The 18,175-nt window shown below is 50.7% G+C and overlaps 5 protein-coding genes and 1 pseudogene across 6 annotated transcripts; 5 read left to right on the top strand and 1 right to left on the bottom strand.

The window, feature by feature from the left end:
- Positions 1-1,028: 1,028 nt before the first annotated feature.
- N7496_012838 (uncharacterized protein) lies at positions 1,029-1,642 on the top strand (the record flags this gene model as incomplete). The annotated part of the gene is made up of 4 exons (XM_056705751.1): positions 1,029-1,063; positions 1,249-1,363; positions 1,418-1,497; positions 1,558-1,642. The coding sequence occupies 4 exons, from the start codon at positions 1,029-1,031 to the stop codon at positions 1,640-1,642; spliced, it is 315 nt and encodes a 104-aa protein (XP_056548974.1).
- Positions 1,643-2,736: 1,094 nt separating this feature from the next.
- N7496_012839 (uncharacterized protein) lies at positions 2,737-5,784 on the top strand (the record flags this gene model as incomplete). The annotated part of the gene is made up of 3 exons (XM_056705752.1): positions 2,737-3,547; positions 3,608-3,642; positions 3,700-5,784. 3 exons carry the CDS (start codon positions 2,737-2,739, stop codon positions 5,782-5,784), a joined length of 2,931 nt encoding a protein of 976 aa, XP_056548975.1.
- Positions 5,785-6,985: 1,201 nt separating this feature from the next.
- On the top strand, positions 6,986-9,285 carry N7496_012840 (alpha-L-arabinofuranosidase A; the record flags this gene model as incomplete). Its single annotated transcript, XM_056705753.1, has 8 exons — positions 6,986-7,105; positions 7,164-7,613; positions 7,666-7,782; positions 7,833-8,022; positions 8,076-8,495; positions 8,552-8,715; positions 8,768-8,875; positions 8,938-9,285. 8 exons carry the CDS (start codon positions 6,986-6,988, stop codon positions 9,283-9,285), a joined length of 1,917 nt encoding a protein of 638 aa, XP_056548976.1.
- Positions 9,286-9,766: 481 nt separating this feature from the next.
- Positions 9,767-11,744, bottom strand: N7496_012841 (MDR family MFS transporter; the record flags this gene model as incomplete). The annotated part of the gene is made up of 6 exons (XM_056705754.1): positions 9,767-9,958; positions 10,042-10,184; positions 10,245-10,566; positions 10,621-11,141; positions 11,195-11,506; positions 11,570-11,744. 6 exons carry the CDS (start codon positions 11,742-11,744, stop codon positions 9,767-9,769), a joined length of 1,665 nt encoding a protein of 554 aa, XP_056548977.1.
- A 623-nt stretch (positions 11,745-12,367) lies between these two features.
- N7496_012842 (arylsulfotransferase family protein) lies at positions 12,368-14,100 on the top strand (the record flags this gene model as incomplete). Its single annotated transcript, XM_056705755.1, has 3 exons — positions 12,368-12,932; positions 12,990-13,055; positions 13,133-14,100. 3 exons carry the CDS (start codon positions 12,368-12,370, stop codon positions 14,098-14,100), a joined length of 1,599 nt encoding a protein of 532 aa, XP_056548978.1.
- Positions 14,101-15,313: 1,213 nt separating this feature from the next.
- On the top strand, positions 15,314-18,175 carry N7496_012843 (annotated as a pseudogene). Its single transcript has 3 exons — positions 15,314-15,930; positions 15,988-17,500; positions 17,552-18,175. Coding segments are annotated over exons 1-3 (2,754 nt in total).

The following is an 18,175-nucleotide window of genomic DNA, read 5'->3' on the forward strand; positions in this document are numbered from 1 at the left end:
GGATGGTGTGGCTGACTGCGTTAGTCACTGGTAGGGCTGGATTGAGTTGGCGGGAGATGTGGCTGAGACGGGGAGATTACGAGGGTGATACATTAATACGGGAGGTAAATTACGTGGTGCATTTGTACTTTTGACAAACAGCATGCTCGATGCAGCAGGTAGCCTTACAAGACATAGAATTAGCTTCGTTATTTTGGGGTTTCAGGGTTTAGAATATGTCATGTCTCTTCTAGGGTTGAGGATATTACTACTCTAGTTTAGTAGTGTAGCTACTAGTGTAGACCAGCTATTATTACCTCCGGATAGGCATCCACTTTCCATCTTTCTAGAAGCCCGTTCTTTCTATCCCACTGGAAAGAATCAGTGGAGCTATGTCGTATACAGTACACTGTAGACATCGGAAATGACATTCCAGAATTCCGACAGTAACAGTATAGTACTATACATAGGGCTCTAGTACAGTACAGTCGTACCTCAGCCCTGTGACTCGGGCTTGGCTGCCAAGCAACTTGAGCCCGGTACACCTGCAGTACCGAATACCGACTGTAACTTCCCTCCTCTTTCTCTCTCTCTTCTTCGACTTGAACTCTCTCCCTTAAATTCCGCCCTACAAACCCAAAAGAGGCCCAGTCCGGTAAACCTTGTTCTCCTCCTCCTCTCACTGTCCTCGTCATCCTTTCCTCTCTCTCCTCTTCTCCAGACATCTCCCTCCCTCCCTTCCTCTATACACCCCTGAGACCCGCACATCTCCGTCGCTTCCTCGCTCACCCCTCGTCGTCCGCGACAAGCTTTCCAGAACTCCCTCCCCCCATCTCTCTACCCCCCGATCGAATCGGTAAGTGGCTTGCTCGATCCGGTCTACATTTGCCCACTCTCTCGTCTCCAATCTCCAGCCCGCCTACACTTGACTGTGATTTACCTCGATCGCGTTGTCTCGGGTCCATCGCTAGCCTCACCATTGTCGCATTGCTCCGGAGCTTCGTCGCTGACTACTTTTCTTGCAATCTTTCAGATCCATTACTGCCGATATGTCCTACCAGCAGCACCAGTACCCTCCCAACGCGTGAGTCTCCCGTTGTCATCTTCTCCCGAGTCGTCGATGCGATCGCCAGGTCTCGACTTCTCCCCGAATATCACACCGCTGGTTTGATCGCACCGGTCATGAAAGTGGATGTGGAATATACGATTTGATGTGCTTGGATCTCTTTGTCTGTTCGGAATCTGACTCGCACCGAATACAGCTACCAGCAGCCTGGTTACGGTCCTCCCCCCCGGCGAGTACGGCTACCCTCAGCAGCAGGGATATCCTCCCCAGGGTTACCCTCCCCAGCAGGGCTACGGCGGCCCCCCTCCTCAAGGTGGTGTATGTATTCATTCTCCAAGTGCCACAAAAATCGCCGACTGATCACTTTCCCAGATGCAATACCAGCAGCCCCCGCCCCAGGCTCAGCCCCAACAGAAGAGCAGCGGTGGTGGCCAGGGCTGCCTTGGCGCCTGGTAAGTCGAGATCCAATGTCCGGTGTAAAAGCCTTACTAATTCATTTATTCCCCCTACAGCTTGGCCACTCTCTGCTGTTGTTTCGTCTGCGAAGAGGGCTGCGAGTGCTGCGCCGACTGCATCGAGTGCTGTGAGATGTGCTAAACACCCTGAGCTATGACCTCGACGATACTCTTTTTTCTCTTCATGGCGTTTGAAATCGAAAGACTCGCCCGGCAGGGTTCTGGGATTGATTCTTACCCCCACTCGTTGGATCTTTGGATCGCAAATATTCTCTTTGTGTCAAATTAAGCCTCTCTAAAGTGATGTCTTTGCGAGACGTCATACCCTTGAACCGATGTTTTTTATTCTTTTTGCAAGTTTTAGCTAATCTCGATTATTTTGGATCTCTCGGACTGCCATTTACAGAATCGGCACTTCTGGGATGGTAGTATTGCCTTTGATTTGATCAGTGAAATGTATTCGTGTATTCATGTCTAATGCGTGCGACTACTGTTCACCATTTATGCCTCTTGCAACAAATAGTAGTAGTATAATGAAATGTCGAGTGAAGTGTGAGGGTTTTCGACAATTTACTTGAGACTATGTAGTTAGATATTGCCGTGTCGAGGAACAAACCAAAGATTTGTTGTTCTAGTCAGCCATTGATGCCCAGTACTTTCGGCCTTTCGATTTGCTTCAAATCGCAGCATGAATTAGAGATACAACGGCGCGTCGCTTTACGATGATCAACTCGAGCCAGAGGTACTCATTGGCAAAAATAGAGATGGTCCCTGCACATAAGCGCCCGCGCCATGTGAGTTGCGAATCAGTTCCTAGGAATAGGTCCGGCGCTTAACGAAACAGCCCATGCGTCGCGGCCATTCTTGCTAATTTATTATTACTAGGGATATTCCCACTATTTTTATGTAAGTTTGGGGATCGAGTTTATAACTCTGGTATACTTTTTAGTTTATCAGAATGGCGCACGACAATATCACAATCAATCCGCTTGATTCAAATGGCTTATGTTTGCTATCCCTCGACGGCGGAGGAGTTAGAGGACTTTCAACCCTTCATATTCTCCGGAATATCATGCTCCAGCTCAGCCTTGAACGCGGGTCTCGGAATATTCTCAGGCCCTGCGATGTATTTGATCTGATCGGAGGCACCAGTACAGGAGGGTACGTCAGTCCCCAAATAGGCCTGTAATCTTAGCCTGATCTGACCCGTGCAAAATATCTAGTCTCATTGCAATAATGCTGGGCCGACTAGAGATGAGCATCGACGAATGTATTCAGGCATACACACAACTCATCAACTCCGTCTTTGGCGAAAAAGTGAACACCATCCCAGTAGACTGGTCGGGAAAGATACGGCCCCAATACGACAGCCAGCGACTCAAAGCAGCTATTGAGAATGTTATAGAGAAAGCTGGCGCAGCCCCCGGTGACCTCATGGATGATGGTGCCCGCCGCCATTGTCGCGTCTTTGTCTGCACAACAGCCAAGGATACTCTCCAGATTACCCGACTACGAAGCTACCCCGTACCAAATGAAGATACCCTTCCCGCGACAATCTGCGAAGCAGCCCTCGCCACGTCAGCAGCAACGGGGTATTTCGAGTCCGCGACAATTGGAAATCGACAATTCGTGGACGGATCCTTCGGAGCGAACAACCCCGTAGAAGAAGTCGAAGAAGAAGCAGCCGATATCTGGTGCACGACCAGTCGCGATTTGAAGCCTCTACTCAAATGCTTTCTGTCCGTTGGCACAGGGTGTCCTTTGAAGATGCCAATTGATGATAATATGATCAAGTTTCTCTCGAAGACACTTGTTAGGATGGCTACTAAATCGGAGAGCACGGAGCGTCGGCTCATGGCTCGCTGGAGTGATGAGATCAGGCAGAAGCGGATCTTTCGGTTTAATGTTGATCAGGGTCTCCAGGGGGTTCATATGACGGAGTATCAAAAGAGGGGGTTGATTGAGTCTGCGACGCATGACTATTTGCATCATTCTACTCAGAAAGATCGGATTCGAGAATGCATTTTGAATTTGGCTGGGAAAGAGGGTATGTTACTTGTTTCCTTGTTTACTGTCATCGGGATTTATTGCTAAGGGGGCATACTAGGTAAAACGGATATGGAGTTCGACATTACCATGCGAGTAAGTCGATTAATCGCATCCGGGGCAATGAAAAATGGGACTAAAATATCGATTTAGGAATACGAAGCCCGGGCCTTCAAAATGCAAGTTCTTAAGACTGTGCATTCCCGGAAGGATCCATTTCTACCTGAAAGATCCCCCTGTTGGATTGTCCCCTTTGAGCGAAACGCCCGCTTTGTGGATCGAGAACTCTTAGGGAAACTTAAACGAAGGCTATTCGCCCAGGATCAACCAGACAGAACTGGCATCTTCGGTCTTGGCGGTGTTGGTAAAACCCAGCTCGCCCTTGAGTTGGCATATCAGACGAAAGAGATGTACTCAGATTGTACCATCATCTGGCTCCCAGCCGTCGATAAGGAGACCCTTCATCAAGCATATCTGGAGATTGCTCGTCAGCTGGGATTACGCTACGTCGACGCTGAAAAGGAAGATGTTAAAGTCATTGTACAAAAGCATCTGAGTCAACCACAGAGCGGTCGATGGCTTTTAATTATTGACAACGCCGACGACATAGATATGTGGACCGAGGGTGCGCCTAATTCGACTAATTGTGGCCTCCGGGGCTTTCTACCAAAGAGTGATCAGGGGGCTATTGTCTTCACGACGAGAAGCACCCGGGTCGCTCAATATCTAGCTCCGGGGAACATCGTTGAAATTCCCGAAATGGATGGGACGAAAGCCTTGAAGGTCTTACGCAACTCGCTTGTGAATAAGAATCTTCTCAACGATGATCAGAGCGCGCGGAAACTTCTTGAACAACTGACATTTCTACCCTTGGCGATCGTCCAAGCTGCTTCATTCATCAATGAAAATCAAACCGATATTGCAAGCTATGTCAGACTACTTGACGGCCAGGCACAGGATGTCATTGATCTGCTGAGTGAAGAATTCGAAGATGAAGGCCGGTATAAGAGTATTCGCAACCCCGTCGCTACAACCTGGTTAACGTCCTTTAAGCAAATACGAAAGTCCACACCGCTCGCTGCTGACTGTCTAGCCTTTGTGGCATGTGTAAACGCAAAAGATCTTCCCACCTGCCTTCTGCCCGTTCCGGAAGGCGTTGAACGGGAAAAAGCAATCGGAGTTCTCAGTTCTTATTCGTTCATTCGGACATCTAACGCTGGAACTCGGCTCGATATGCACCGACTGGTTCACCTCGCAACAAGGAATTGGCTTCGATCGATAGGCTCTCTACACCAATGGCAGACCAGCTCGCTCACAATAGTGAATCGTCAATTCCCACTTGTCGACACTGTTCAGCGAAGTGAATGGCGTGCAGCAATACCGCATGCTCGCCAGATTTTGCAATTCACGCCGAATAAGATCAGCGCTCATAAAATAACTAAGTTAATGCACTTAATTGGCTCCTGCTACGCACTTGATGGACGATACAGAGAAGCAGAAGAGCTGTTTCTGCAATCAGGAGAGATCTCCCAGAGGTTGTTGGGTGCTTCTGACCGCCGTACCCTCAAGAACCGCTGTTCCCTGGCCTACACATACCAGGCGATGGGCCAGCTGGAAAAATCGATCCACATATTCGAGAAAATTCTAGAACACCACGACCACGTTCGAGGACTCGATAACCCAGACGCAATGGATGTAATGGCAAAACTTACCAGCTCTTATCGACTATTAGGAGACCTGCAAAACGCAGAAGAACTCGGTGATAAAGTTGTGAGATATTATCTCGAGACATTGGGCCCCGAGTCACAGAGTACCTTGGATGCAATTTTCAACATGACATTGATCTACTACGCGCAGGGCCGTCTTTCCGACGCAGAAAAGATGGCGCAGCAGTCCTTGCTCATTATGAAACGGTTCCTTGGACCAGATCATCCACACACAATATCTGCCACGACAAGTCTTGCAGATATATACATGAAGAGCTGGAGGCTTAAAGAAGCTGAAGCGTTGTATATGGATGGCTTGGAGAGAGGTCGGCGTGTCAACGGGCCAGATCATCCGAGTACGACGCGGGATCTTCATCAGCTAGCTTGGCTGGCGAAGCTACAAGGGAAAAACGCCGATGCGATCGCTTTGATTACCGAGTGCTGTGAACTGAAAGCGCGTGTTCTGGGGGCAGATCATTATCAAAGTATTGAGACCTTTCAGACCCTCGAAGATTGGACAACTGCGAAGTAAGTACTCTCGGATCATCAAGATTTATGTATAGTGGGATTGCTTATCGTGGAATTATTTTAATTTGGCCGTTGTATCGAATAGAAAAATCACTGGACGTCTCAGATCTCATTTTGGTACGGTGGAAAGGTCGGCAATGATGCTCGAACGACGAAAACAATACCCTCGAGTAAAGGTTCTCGGTGGTTTGTACACGGTGCGTCGGGAACCGAAAAATGACTCCCTCGTTCGTGAGGTCATCAAAGCAGTGAATGGCCTTCCTATGAACAAGCATGTGTCGAGTGACTAAGTAGCTTGTGTGGAAAGTAGGCCAGCAAAAAGCGGAATGAAGGAGACGTTGACGCAATTCCCGGGATATAGTACTATCTTGCCCTCAGACATGTCAAATTAGTTAGCGCTGGTTTTGGATCGCAATAATCATTTCCTCCATTATTCGGTCTGCTCCTTGGCTATTAACCCCTCAACCCCGCCAAGCCATTCTATTTATTTCTGGTGACATGCCACATTCTAAATAGTGCTGCCAATCTAACCAGGCACCGAAAAGTGGAGGCTCTGCAGTGGCGGGGATGCGGAGAAAAGAAGTGGATTTACCCGTCAATCATAACCCACGGTTAAAAGGTCCAAAGCCAGGCCCCTCCCATGGCGTTGACGAAAATCATTGTCAGGTACAACGATAGCCAATAAGTATGCCATGGCGCATATCGTACTATGACCACCGTTATTCCCCTGGATCTCGGCACCGGGACCGCCGTCCCTGCAGTTCACTACATTATATAGAAATACTACATCCCCCGCGCAGGGATCGCGAGTTTAGCGTCCTGCACGTATTGTGCCGACAATTCCCCCGACCATGCGATGAGAGGGGTATAATTCTGGCCATTACACTCCTCATGGAGTTTTTCCCGTTTTGGACAGGCAATATCGGCAATTGGGCGAGCTAGTTGCGTTTATTTGCATTGGATGCGGAAAGGATCTACTTCGACTCCGAAACTTCAAATAATCAAGTCAACAGGAATGAGGGGTGACCGGGGAAGAAGAACGAGGGGTATTTGCCCGGTTAATTGAGCTGCGTTGAAGAGAGATGGAACCGTTACTGGCATAAATAGCTGCTGCAGTCTCCCCATTGCTGCAGCAGGAAATCCAGGATTAGATCTGGATAGGATCAGCGAGTTGCATCTGCTGGCTACATTGCATAGCAGCAAAAATGTTAGCGGAATATCTTCTTTTGCCATTGTTGGCATCTTATGCCTCGGCCGTGCAGATCTCTGTCGCTAAGTCTGGCGGTAATGTCACTACTGGCCTGCAGTATGGTGCAATGGAAGAGGTATGACTTGGAGCTCTGCTATAGAGTGAGTGGTATACTCATCAGTGCTACTCTCTAGGAAATCAACCACTGTGGTGAAGGTGGTCTGTACGCCGAGTTGATCCGCAATCGAGCCTTCCAGGGAAGCACCACCTACCCTTCCAACTTGGATGCTTGGTCTGCTGTCGGTGGTTCGAGCTTGTCCCTCCAAAACCTCACCAGCCCTCTTTCTTCTGCTCTCCCAACCTCCGTTCGGGTTCAGGGCAAGGGTACTTCAGGTTTCTCTAACTCTGGCTTCTGGGGTATTGATATCCGTCCTCAGAAGTACTCTGGATCCTTCTACGTCAAGGGTTCCTACAAGGGCTCCTTCACTGCCTCTCTCCAGTCAAGCAGCGGCGAAGTCTTTGCTGTGTCCCAAGTTGCTTCCAAGAGCGTTGCAAATGAGTGGGTGCAGCATGAATTCACCCTGACCCCCAAGAAGGCAGCTTCCAACTACAACAACACCTTTGTGCTTACCTTTGACGCTTCCGTAAGACATGAAAATATTAAGTATTTGAGTGTCATGTACTGACTCCATGCAGAAAGCAACTGGCGGCTCGCTCGACTTCAACTTGATCAGCCTGTTCCCACCCACCTGGAACGACCGTCCCAATGGCATGCGCCGTGACCTTATGCAAGCCCTGCAAGACTTAGGTCCTGTAAGTTTGCCTTAACAGAAGATTCGTCTAAAAATATACTGACTTTCTAGAAATTCCTTCGCTTCCCTGGTGGAAACAACCTCGAGGGAGACACCATCGAGGGTCGCTGGAAGTGGAACGAGACTATTGGCCCATTGACCCAGCGTCCTGGCCGTGCTACCACTTGGGGCTATGAGGAGACCAGTGGTATGGGTCTGGTTGAGTACATGGAGTGGTGTGACGACCTTGGCATGGAGCCCAGTGAGTACATCAACAAAAATATTTCACTTCTACCTTAACTGACATGAATTCAGTCCTTGCCGTGTGGGCCGGTCTCGCTTTGAACGGTGACCTTATCGCCGAGGCCGATCTTGATTTCTACGTCCAGGATGCTCTCAACGAGCTCGAGTTCCTGACTGGCTCTGTTGACACCACTTACGGTGCTCTGCGTGCCAAGTACGGACACCCCGAGCCGTGGACTATCCGTTACGTTGAGGTCGGCAACGAGGATAACCTCAACAGCGGTCTCAGCTCGTACGAGTCCTACCGCTTCCAGGCATTCTATGATGCCATCACCGAGAAGTACCCCAGTATTCAGGTTCTGGCTTCCACCATCGACATGACGCTCCCCGGCAATGCTGGTGGCGATTACCATTTGTACGATATCCCAGACAACTTCATCACCAAGTTCGACATGTTCGACAGCTACAGCGACGCGCACCCTCTCCTGCTTGGTATGTATCACCCATTGTAGAGAACAAGGCTAGGACTAATCGAGATAATCTTCCAGGCGAGATCGCTGCCGTCGAGTACAATAACAATGGCGCGGGCATTAACTGGAACACCAGGGACGAGGATTTCTCCTTGTACCCCTGGTGGGGAGGCTCAGTCGCCGAGGCAGTCTTCCTCTTGGGAGCCGAGCGTAACGCAGACAAGATTATCGGAACTACCTACGTGAGTTCTACTCTTACAATAGATCTGAAGTATAAAACTGACTCCGATCTAGGCTCCATTCTTGATGAACCTTGACAACTACGAGTGGTCTCCCACTATGCTCTCCTTCAACGCTAACCCCGATGACACCGCCAAGTCCACCAGCTGGCACGTTTACAACGTGAGTCTATCTAAAACCTCCAAACAAAATACCAAATCACCACTAACAATCCATCTTAACAGCTGTTCAACAAGAACCACATGACCAACACTCTGCCCGCAACCTCCGACAGCAGCTTCGGCCCTCTGTACTACGCCACCGGTCTCAACAGCAAGACCAACTCCCACATTTTCAAGGGCGCAGTGTACAACAGCACCGCCGATGTCCCCGTGTCTCTGACCTTCGAGGGTATTGGACGCGGCACCACCGCCGATCTGACCATCCTGACTGCCCCCAGTGACGTCTCCATGAACGAAGTGGGTGGTGCCAACATTGTGCAGAGCAAGGTTACCAAGATCAAGGCTGGCAAGCAGGGTGTTTTCAGCTTCAGCCTGCCAAATCTGAGTGTTGCGGTGCTTACGACCAACTAGATAAAGTGATGATGATGTTTATGGAGAGATAGGTAGAAATACAGACAGCATTTGATGATGTACATCGAAATACGTGTGCTACACTTTAAAGGGTTCAGAATTGGGATAGTGTATGTGCACTAGACTGGAGATGAGGTAAGTTTACAGTGCTTATGGTCAAGACTAGAGATTAGGCAGTGTAGCCTTGGCTTGGGGGCCAAGAGGCATTTTTACACCATCTACCTACTGTCCCATTCTATATTTCGAGATCATCTATGTACCACTTGCAAGTCCAAGTCTCCGAGTCCGCAAACCTACGGCAATAATCGAAATACCCAGAAGCCTCAACTCGACCCTCGTCTCAAAGAGTAGGCGCGGGTCGACTTGTCCGACTTGCGCTTGATGGGGGCCACGATCCAATTTACCAAGTCGCGAGATCGGCACGGTTGACCTCACCGTCAAGGCCGCACCGACGTCGAGAGGGCATCCCATGCAGTTCGGTCTAGTCCCCACCTTTGCGTTCCAGTCCCTTCCCACGAGTGAAAAGGGCCGCGATAGTCGCCACACCTCCGAACGAAGCAGACGCCGCGAAACACAGCCTAATACCCCGGTAATATACTAATCTGACAGCGAGTTGTGCTTCTGGGGGCAGGTCGTGAATCGCTGAAACCGAGTGGCGGATTTCGTCAATCACCTAAAACGAGAAGAAAAAAAGGAAATGTGGTCAGCTGGGTCTGCTCAGGGCACGTTCCATTCAGTTTGCTTATGAGGATGTACTTTCCATTTGTCTGGTATTCCACTCAAGGCCTCCCCGAGGCCTGAGCTCAATGTATTCTGGATAATGGCCGAGGTGACGGCAACGCCCCATACAGTGCCGAGAGAGCGAATGAGGTATACGGTCGAAGCGGAGACGGCATGGTCTTGGAGATGACGTTAGATTACAGGGTTGACAGGAAGGCTCGACAAAACAGAGTGCTTACCGGAGTGATCGAATGCGGAAAGGAATGTGAAGAGAATTCCAGGGTATACGATGCCCTGTCCCAAGTTGGCGGGGATGATATATGCGTAGTACTTCCATTCTGAGTCGTGGAAACGTAGAAGCGTGACTAGCACGTTTCCAATGCACATGAGGGCAGCGCCTGCACGTACGAGGTGGGCAAGCTTTCCCCATCGCGACATCACGACGCCGGAGATCAGACCGCCCAGGGGAGTGGCAAGAGACGGGATAGCCAGACGGGCGCCCGCCTTCGTAGGGCTGTCGAGCAGAATGACTTGGAAAAGAAGCGGAAGGGTGAAGAGGAACTAAAGAACTTTGTTAACTCAGGTTCAGTTTTGCTGCAGGAAAGTAGTCCTTACGGCATACGCGGCCATGCCAACACAAACATTGGCAATCTGAGTGGAGACTGGATGTAATCCTTGCAGCATCTTCAACGGAATCAGAGGAGCAGCCGTCGTTGTAGCTTCCACGGCAAAGAAAGCCACCAAAAACACCAGACTGGCGACTAGCGATAGGACCACCCATATGTTGCTCCACGGTAGTTCATTGCCTCCAAGACTCAGTCCCACAAGCTGGCTCGACAGGGCCAGGACAAGGAGAAGCGACCCAAGCAGATCAATCTGTTGCCAAAGACTCTGGGACTTTTGTCCAGCAGCATGTTCCTCTTTTGCGGGAAACTTGAGCACAAAGTATCCCAAGACGAGAGCAGCCAGTGAGACTGGAACCTGAATCAAGAAACACCAGCGCCATCCGATGGTGTCGACGATACTCCCGCCGAATGAAGCGCCGCAGATGGCACCGAACCCGTACGAGACATTCTGAACCACCTGGTACATACCGCGCTGGCGGAAGGGAATGAGATCAGAGTTGATGATTGTCGCTAGATTGTGCGTCAGCCACGTTGTTCGGGTTAAAAGACCTTCTCTCACGCACCCATGGTCATCAACCCGCCACCTCCAATGCCGGTAAGGGCGCGCATGATGTTGAGAAAGATCACATCTCTAGCCAGAGCACATCCTAGACACCCAATCATGAATGAGATGGTAGCAGTAAAGAAACAAGCCCGACGCCCCAGTAGGTCAGAGAAACGTCCATACAACGGCTGAAACGCGGTGCTGGTAATGAGGTACGAGGTAGTCAACCACGATGCCGTGTTAGCAGCATTGAATTCCGAGCTAATGACCGCGTAAGTCGAAGCGGTGATTGTGCCGTCAAATCCACCAAGAAAGACGTTGGACATGATTGCTATTCGGCGTGAGTAATAGATTAGCGCTGTGGCCGGTCTGGTTGCGGGGTTGATTTACAAACCCAGTTGTATCCAGAGGAAGCCCGCTGGCGGTTTCCATGTTGTAGCTGGGCTTCTCGAGCGCAGCAAAGGTTGTTGTTCATCTGGGACTAGCATGGCTGCTGAATCGTGAATTGATTCTGATATAGTCTGTGCGATAGTCGCGGAAACTGTTTGTTCAGTATGATGGGCAGCCATGGAGGGGTCGAATGCAAGCAATTGAAAGAGGTAAAATGGACAAGCGAATGTCGTTGTCGACAGTCAACAAGGAAATGGCGCCAGATACAAATCTAGTAAATGAAAACCCAACAAGTACGTGAAACCGGGACAGAAATTTTCAAGTGCAGGTCCAAGCCAAGAAAGATTGCCGAGATCGCAGTGACTCGGGGACTCTTTCGGGAAGCGGCGTGGGGCAATCACGACATCCGACGGGGAATTTACATGATGTACATCAATGGATGGTATTTACAAGATAATTCATTGTCATTGTTTGATCATTATTCGATAGAATCATAGTTCTTATTACTTTATTGTATGTAATATATACTCGTATTCGGTCAATACCTCCATGACGAAGTGAGACCCCTAATGACGTTAAAGTTGGGCCGAAGTATATAAACCCCGCCTTTTGTCCAGCCTCTTGACAATCCCCAAACTCCGAGAAGCATTTTTACTACAGTATACCTCCAATAAAAAGATTAGAGCGTCATTGACGACTCCTTACCAGTGCAGAATACCAACCTAAGGTTAATGTACCCTTCGCTGCACATGATGGACTTCATCATGGAAACTGATCGCTGGACTAGTCAACCCGGACCGCCATGAAGGTTCTTATAACCGCCACCTGTGCCGCGATCCTGCTTCCTCTGGCAGCAGCAGATTGGCAATTCAAGTCTCGAACCGACCTTGCTCCGCCCCGCCTGAACGTCACCATCCCGGCAACCGCGGACGTCGAAAAGGGATACCTCTTCGTAGCCCCCTTCGCCGGTCAATGGGCCGAACCCCAATTCCATGGTCCCCGCCAGGAAGGTCCGTACATCTTCCGGGATGACGGCGAGCTGGTCTGGTCTGGATACGGTTACTACTCGATCTGGGCGGCTAACTTCCAGGCTGCCCGGTGGAAGGGCCAGGATGTATTGTTCAGCTTTGAAGGTGACCATAACCCGGGTTATGGACACGGACACGGCCATGCAACTATTCTGAACCAGCATTATGAGACTGTTCGTGAGCTGCGGGCAGGTAATCACAAGCTCATGGATAAGCATGAGTTTCATGTGATCGATGAGAAGACTGCCCTGATTCAGGTGTATCAGCCCGTTCCGATTGACCTGAGTCAGTGGGGTGGCAGCTCGGAGCAGCAGTGGATTGTGGATGCTATCTTCCAGGGTACGTTATTCAAGATTGAGAACTTTCGCATGTTTAATATCTAACCTGACTATCCAGAATTGGATATTGCTACCGGCGAACTACTCTTTGAGTGGTCCAGCCTAGAGCATGTTAGTCCGGATGGTAAGTCTACATCAAGTGTCCATTCTACCTTGTTATCCTACTCAATCAATCAATACTTACCACCTGTTGCCATGTAGAAGCGGTTCTCCCGCTGAATCCCGGCCAGGCAGGCGCAGGCTACAATTCTTCCGATGCGTGGGACTACTTCCACATCAACTCGGTCGACAAAGACGCCGAGGGCAACTATCTCATCTCCGCCCGTGATGCCTGTGCCGTGCACAAGATCAATGGAACCACCGGCGAGATAATCTGGCGCCTCGGTGGACTCCGGTCAGACTTTGACCTAGGTCCCAATGTGCGTTTCTGCTTCCAGCACCACGCGCGGTTCCTCTCTCAAGAAGGCGACGAGGAAATCATCTCACTATTCGACAATTCCGCCCATGGCACCGAAAACCATCGCGGCCACGAAGTCCACACGCACCCATTCTCGCAGGGTAAGATTATCTCAGTCAACACGGCCACCTGGACCGCACGGACCGTTCAGGCGTTCCAACCACCGGATGGACTCCTCGCCAAGTCGCAGGGTAGCACTCAAATCCTGCCCAACGGTAATGCGTTGGTCAATTGGGGCTCCGAAGGAGCCTTGACCGAATTCCGACCGGACGGAACTCCCATTCTCCATGCGTACATGGACTCGGGGCTCCTTGGCGAGGGCGTCCAGAACTATCGTGCATTCCGGTACAACTGGACCGGTCTGCCGACCGAGGAGCCTGCCATCGTCGCGCAAAAGACTTCCTCGGGTACAGCCGTGTATGTCTCGTGGAATGGAGATACCGAGACGGCCGTTTGGCGATTCTATGCGGTCACCGACCGGTATGGGTCGCGATCCTACTTGGGTGAGGTCCCGCGTCGGGGCTTTGAGACCGAGTTTGTATTTTCTGGGCATGCCTCTGCGCAAATCTCGGCGGAGGCTGTCTCAAACAGTGGTCGCATTTTGAGAATTACTCAGGCGGTGCTTCTCCAGGAGGCGGTGTTGCCTCCGGTTAGCAGTGATTTTGGCGGTCGCTCGGCTGGTTGGCGACAGAGTGTGTTGCGTGGGCTTTAAAGGGGAGATATTCGAGGGTGCTGAGGGTGGAGGGTGGCTGCAATAGTGGTGGTTAGTGGAAGGGAAAGGGGAAAGGGGTCGATGTAAGCATGGCTGAAGTAGAGAGAGTAGAAGTAGATAGGAAATAGGAGAAAACGAAAAGAGTTGTCGGAGGATATTATGTCGTGCATGGACCCTCGCTAATAATCAGAGGAGTAACTTGGCGCTAACTGGGGGCCTTCTACAAGTCAGGTATACTCCGTACTCGAGCCTTAATAAGACTGATAACTCTTCTCCTTCTACTTATGGCAGGTATTGTCAATAGAGTATGTACAGTATGTAGTGTAGATATCCACGTGTTGCCACATGGCTGCAGTTACACTGGAAATCGATTCTTTTTACTTGATAGTGACCACTGCTAACACTCTCACGCTGAATCTCGATCAGTAGCCTTCGGATGTAATCTTCCCGAAAGTCCAATTGTGCAATCTACCAATAAATAGTGAACGATCATCTCCCACCACTAAAGACCCTCTCGATCCTTGCGTCAGCCGTGCTCAATCATGGATTATCTCGTAACTCGTAAATTCCAACCAGTCGCTGCGACCCCCGCGTCACCCTCCGGAAGCTATCCTAAATGGGCTAATGCTCTTCATGGGTCCGGGGGGGATAATACGACAAATACGCATCCAATCGGAGTCCTGGATTACAATGAAATTGATGATCGGGTAGCTCACCCGCAGCATCTGACTTTCGAAAGCGAGTTTTTCCGTGGTAAGGAGTGCGATGGAGCCATAATCATCACCGTTGATTATTGGCACGACACGAATCTCTGACTGCCTTGCTGGTCATACACTTCGTAGCGAGTTCCCAAATGAATAGGTACTGGATACTCGTTCCAACGGTGGAGTCACCCGCCAACCTTAAAGTAGACGCTACAAGGTCTTTAGCGTCCAGGCACGGAACCACCGAAACACTCGCTAGGCCCGCCGTCTTGGAAGTAGTCCATCTTCCGTATCAGGCGTCGCAGTCAGCTTAGCTATCGAAAAATAATGTCATCCGGAAACGCCCTCTTCCGATATCCGAACGGCCAGCGTACCTGCCGAAAAGCGTAATCGCTATTGCGACACTCTTGGGCTTCGCGTCTCTCTCTTCTCTTTCTCCCTTCTTCATCCTTCTCCTCACCCCATCCTCGAGCCCGTCCCTTTCCAATGCAATTTTGATTCCATCGACCATGGCGTCACCACAGCCTCCCGCACCCTTCGGGAGTGGTGCTGTGTCACAGACATCGGCGCGCCTGATGAATCAACGCCTCGAAGACTCCATGACCGAAGAAGGATCACAGAAGGATAGCGGTGATATCGGTGATATCGACGACTCTGCCACTCCCGTCACGGCGGACGAGATTGAGGAGATGCGCCACAAGGAAATCACTGCACTTGCCCGGACTTTCTCACAGCTGTCGAACAAAGATTACACGGAAAAGGGTGAGCCCCACCAAGAGGGGATCAACACTTTCCTGGAAACCGAGCAGGACCCTGAATTGAACCCCAATGATGCGGATAATTTCAACTCCCGCAAGTGGGCCAAGAACTTTCTCCAGATGACCTTGCGTGATCCGGACCGGTACCCGCGTCGCTCGGCAGGTGTCTCGTTTCGCAACTTGAACGTCTTTGGGTATGGCACGGCTGCCGACTACCAGACCAACTTTGGCAATGCTTGGCTGAAGATGGCCAGTTGGGTCCAGGGTCAGTTGGGGTTGCGCGAGAAGAAGCGCATTGATATCTTGAGGAACTTTGAAGGAATCGTGCATGAGGGTGAGATGTTGGTGGTTCTGGGTCGTCCTGGAAGGTAAGTTTTGAAATTCAATCTTGATGGAAATAGACACGTACTGATGTATTTTTACAGTGGATGCTCCACGTTCCTGCGAACAATCGCTGGTGAAACTCATGGTCTGTTCCTCGCTGACGGTTCAGATATCGAATATGAGGGCATCTCATGGGATCACATGCATGGACGATTCCGTGGTGAAGTGATCTACCAGGCAGAGACGGAGATTCACTTCCCCATGTTGACAGCCGGAGAGACTCTGCTGTTTGCTGCCCAGGCCCGCGCCCCGAGCAATCGCCTTCCAGGAGTCAGCCGTGATCAGTATGCGGAGCACATGCGCGATGTTGTGATGGCCATGCTTGGCCTGTCCCACACCATGAATACCAAGGTCGGCAATGAGTTCATTCGTGGAGTATCTGGAGGCGAGCGCAAGCGTGTGAGTATTGCAGAGACTACCCTCTGTGGTAGTCCCTTGCAGTGCTGGGACAACAGTACTCGTGGCCTGGATAGTTCGACGGCCCTGGAGTTCGTCAAGAACATTCGTTTGTCGACTGAATACAGTGGATCCACCGCTGTTGTAGCCATCTATCAGGCTAGTCAGTCCATTTATGACATCTTCGACAAGGCCATCGTGCTCTACGAGGGCCGCCAAATCTACTTTGGCAGGGCTGATGATGCTCGGCGCTTCTTCATCGACATGGGCTTCTACTGCCCTGATCGACAAACCACTGCAGACTTCCTGACATCCCTTACTAGTCCATCCGAGCGACGAGTTCGTGATGGCTTTGAGGGTCTTGTCCCACGGACTCCCGATGAGTTTGCAGCTCGCTGGAGAGAGAGTGCTGAACGAGAGCAGCTCTTGCAGGAGATCCAGAATAGCCGTGATCACCATCCGGTTGATGGAGAAAAGTTCGATAGCTTCAATCGCTCTCGTGCTGCAGAGAAAGCCAAGGGGACTCGTGTCCAATCACCTTACACCCTTTCGTATCCGATGCAGGTCAAGCTTTGCCTGTGGCGTGGCTTCCTGCGGCTCAAGGGCGATATGAGCATGACCATAGCATCGGTCATTGGTAATACTGTTATGGGCATTATTATCTCCACCGTTTTCCTCGACTTGCCAAGCAATACAGGTAGCTTCTTCCAGCGTGGTGCCCTGCTCTTCTTCGCTATCCTCTTGAACGCGTTTGCCAGTTCCCTGGAAATTCTGACCCTCTGGCAACAACGACCCATCGTCGAGAAGCATTACAAATATGCGCTGTACCACCCCTCTGCCGAAGCGATCAGCTCGTATATCGTGGAGATGCCATCCAAGGTCCTGGTTGCGGTCACGTTCAACATCATCATCTACTTCATCCCGCATCTCCGTCGTACGGCCGGCCACTTCTTCGTCTTCTTCCTATTCTCCTTCACCACCACCCTCGTGATGTCAAACCTCTTCCGCACGATCGGCGCAGGTTCCCGCTCCATGGCCCAGGCAATGGTTCCGTCATCAATCTTCATGATGATTCTTGTCATCTACACCGGCTTTACTATTCCAGTCAGAGACATGCACCCTTGGTTCCGGTGGCTTAACTATCTGAATCCGATTGCTGTATGAAGATCCCATTGTTAACCTGATGAAGTGATATGCTAACAAGACTAGTACGCTTTCGAATCCCTGATGATCAACGAATTCAGTGGTCGCCGCTTCCCATGCTCGGAATATGTTCCCGGTGGTCCACTCTACGCAAATGCCCCCCTCAGCAACAAGATCTGCTCGCAGAAAGGCGCAGTTGCCGGTCAGGATTTCATCGATGGCGATGCCTACATCAATACCACCTTCCGCTACTACAAGGAGCATCTGTGGCGAAACTTTGGTATCCTTTGTGGTTTCTTTGTTGCGTTCCTCATCGCCTACATCGTCTCTAGTGAGTACATCCGGGCTCAGCCATCCAAGGGTGAGATCCTGGTGTTCCCTCGTGGTAAGATCCCGGCTTTTGCGAAGAAGGTCCGCCAAGACGACGACCCGGAAGAAGCGACACAAGGAGAGAAGCAGGAGGTTGTGGGAGAGGCTCAAGATCTAGCTGTGCAAAGCGCTGCCCTTGCCAAGCAAACTGCCATCTTCCACTGGGAGAATGTCTGCTATGACATCAGGATCAAAGGAACGCCTCGACGGATTCTCGATAGTGTCGATGGATGGGTGAAGCCGGGTACGCTGACTGCATTGATGGGTGTGACGGGTGCTGGTAAAACGTCGTTGCTGGATGTACTGGCCAATCGAATTACG

The sequence above is a fragment of the Penicillium cataractarum genome (assembly GCF_028827025.1).
Source record: "Penicillium cataractarum strain IBT 29864 chromosome Unknown utg000011l, whole genome shotgun sequence".
Taxonomy (NCBI): domain Eukaryota; kingdom Fungi; phylum Ascomycota; class Eurotiomycetes; order Eurotiales; family Aspergillaceae; genus Penicillium; species Penicillium cataractarum.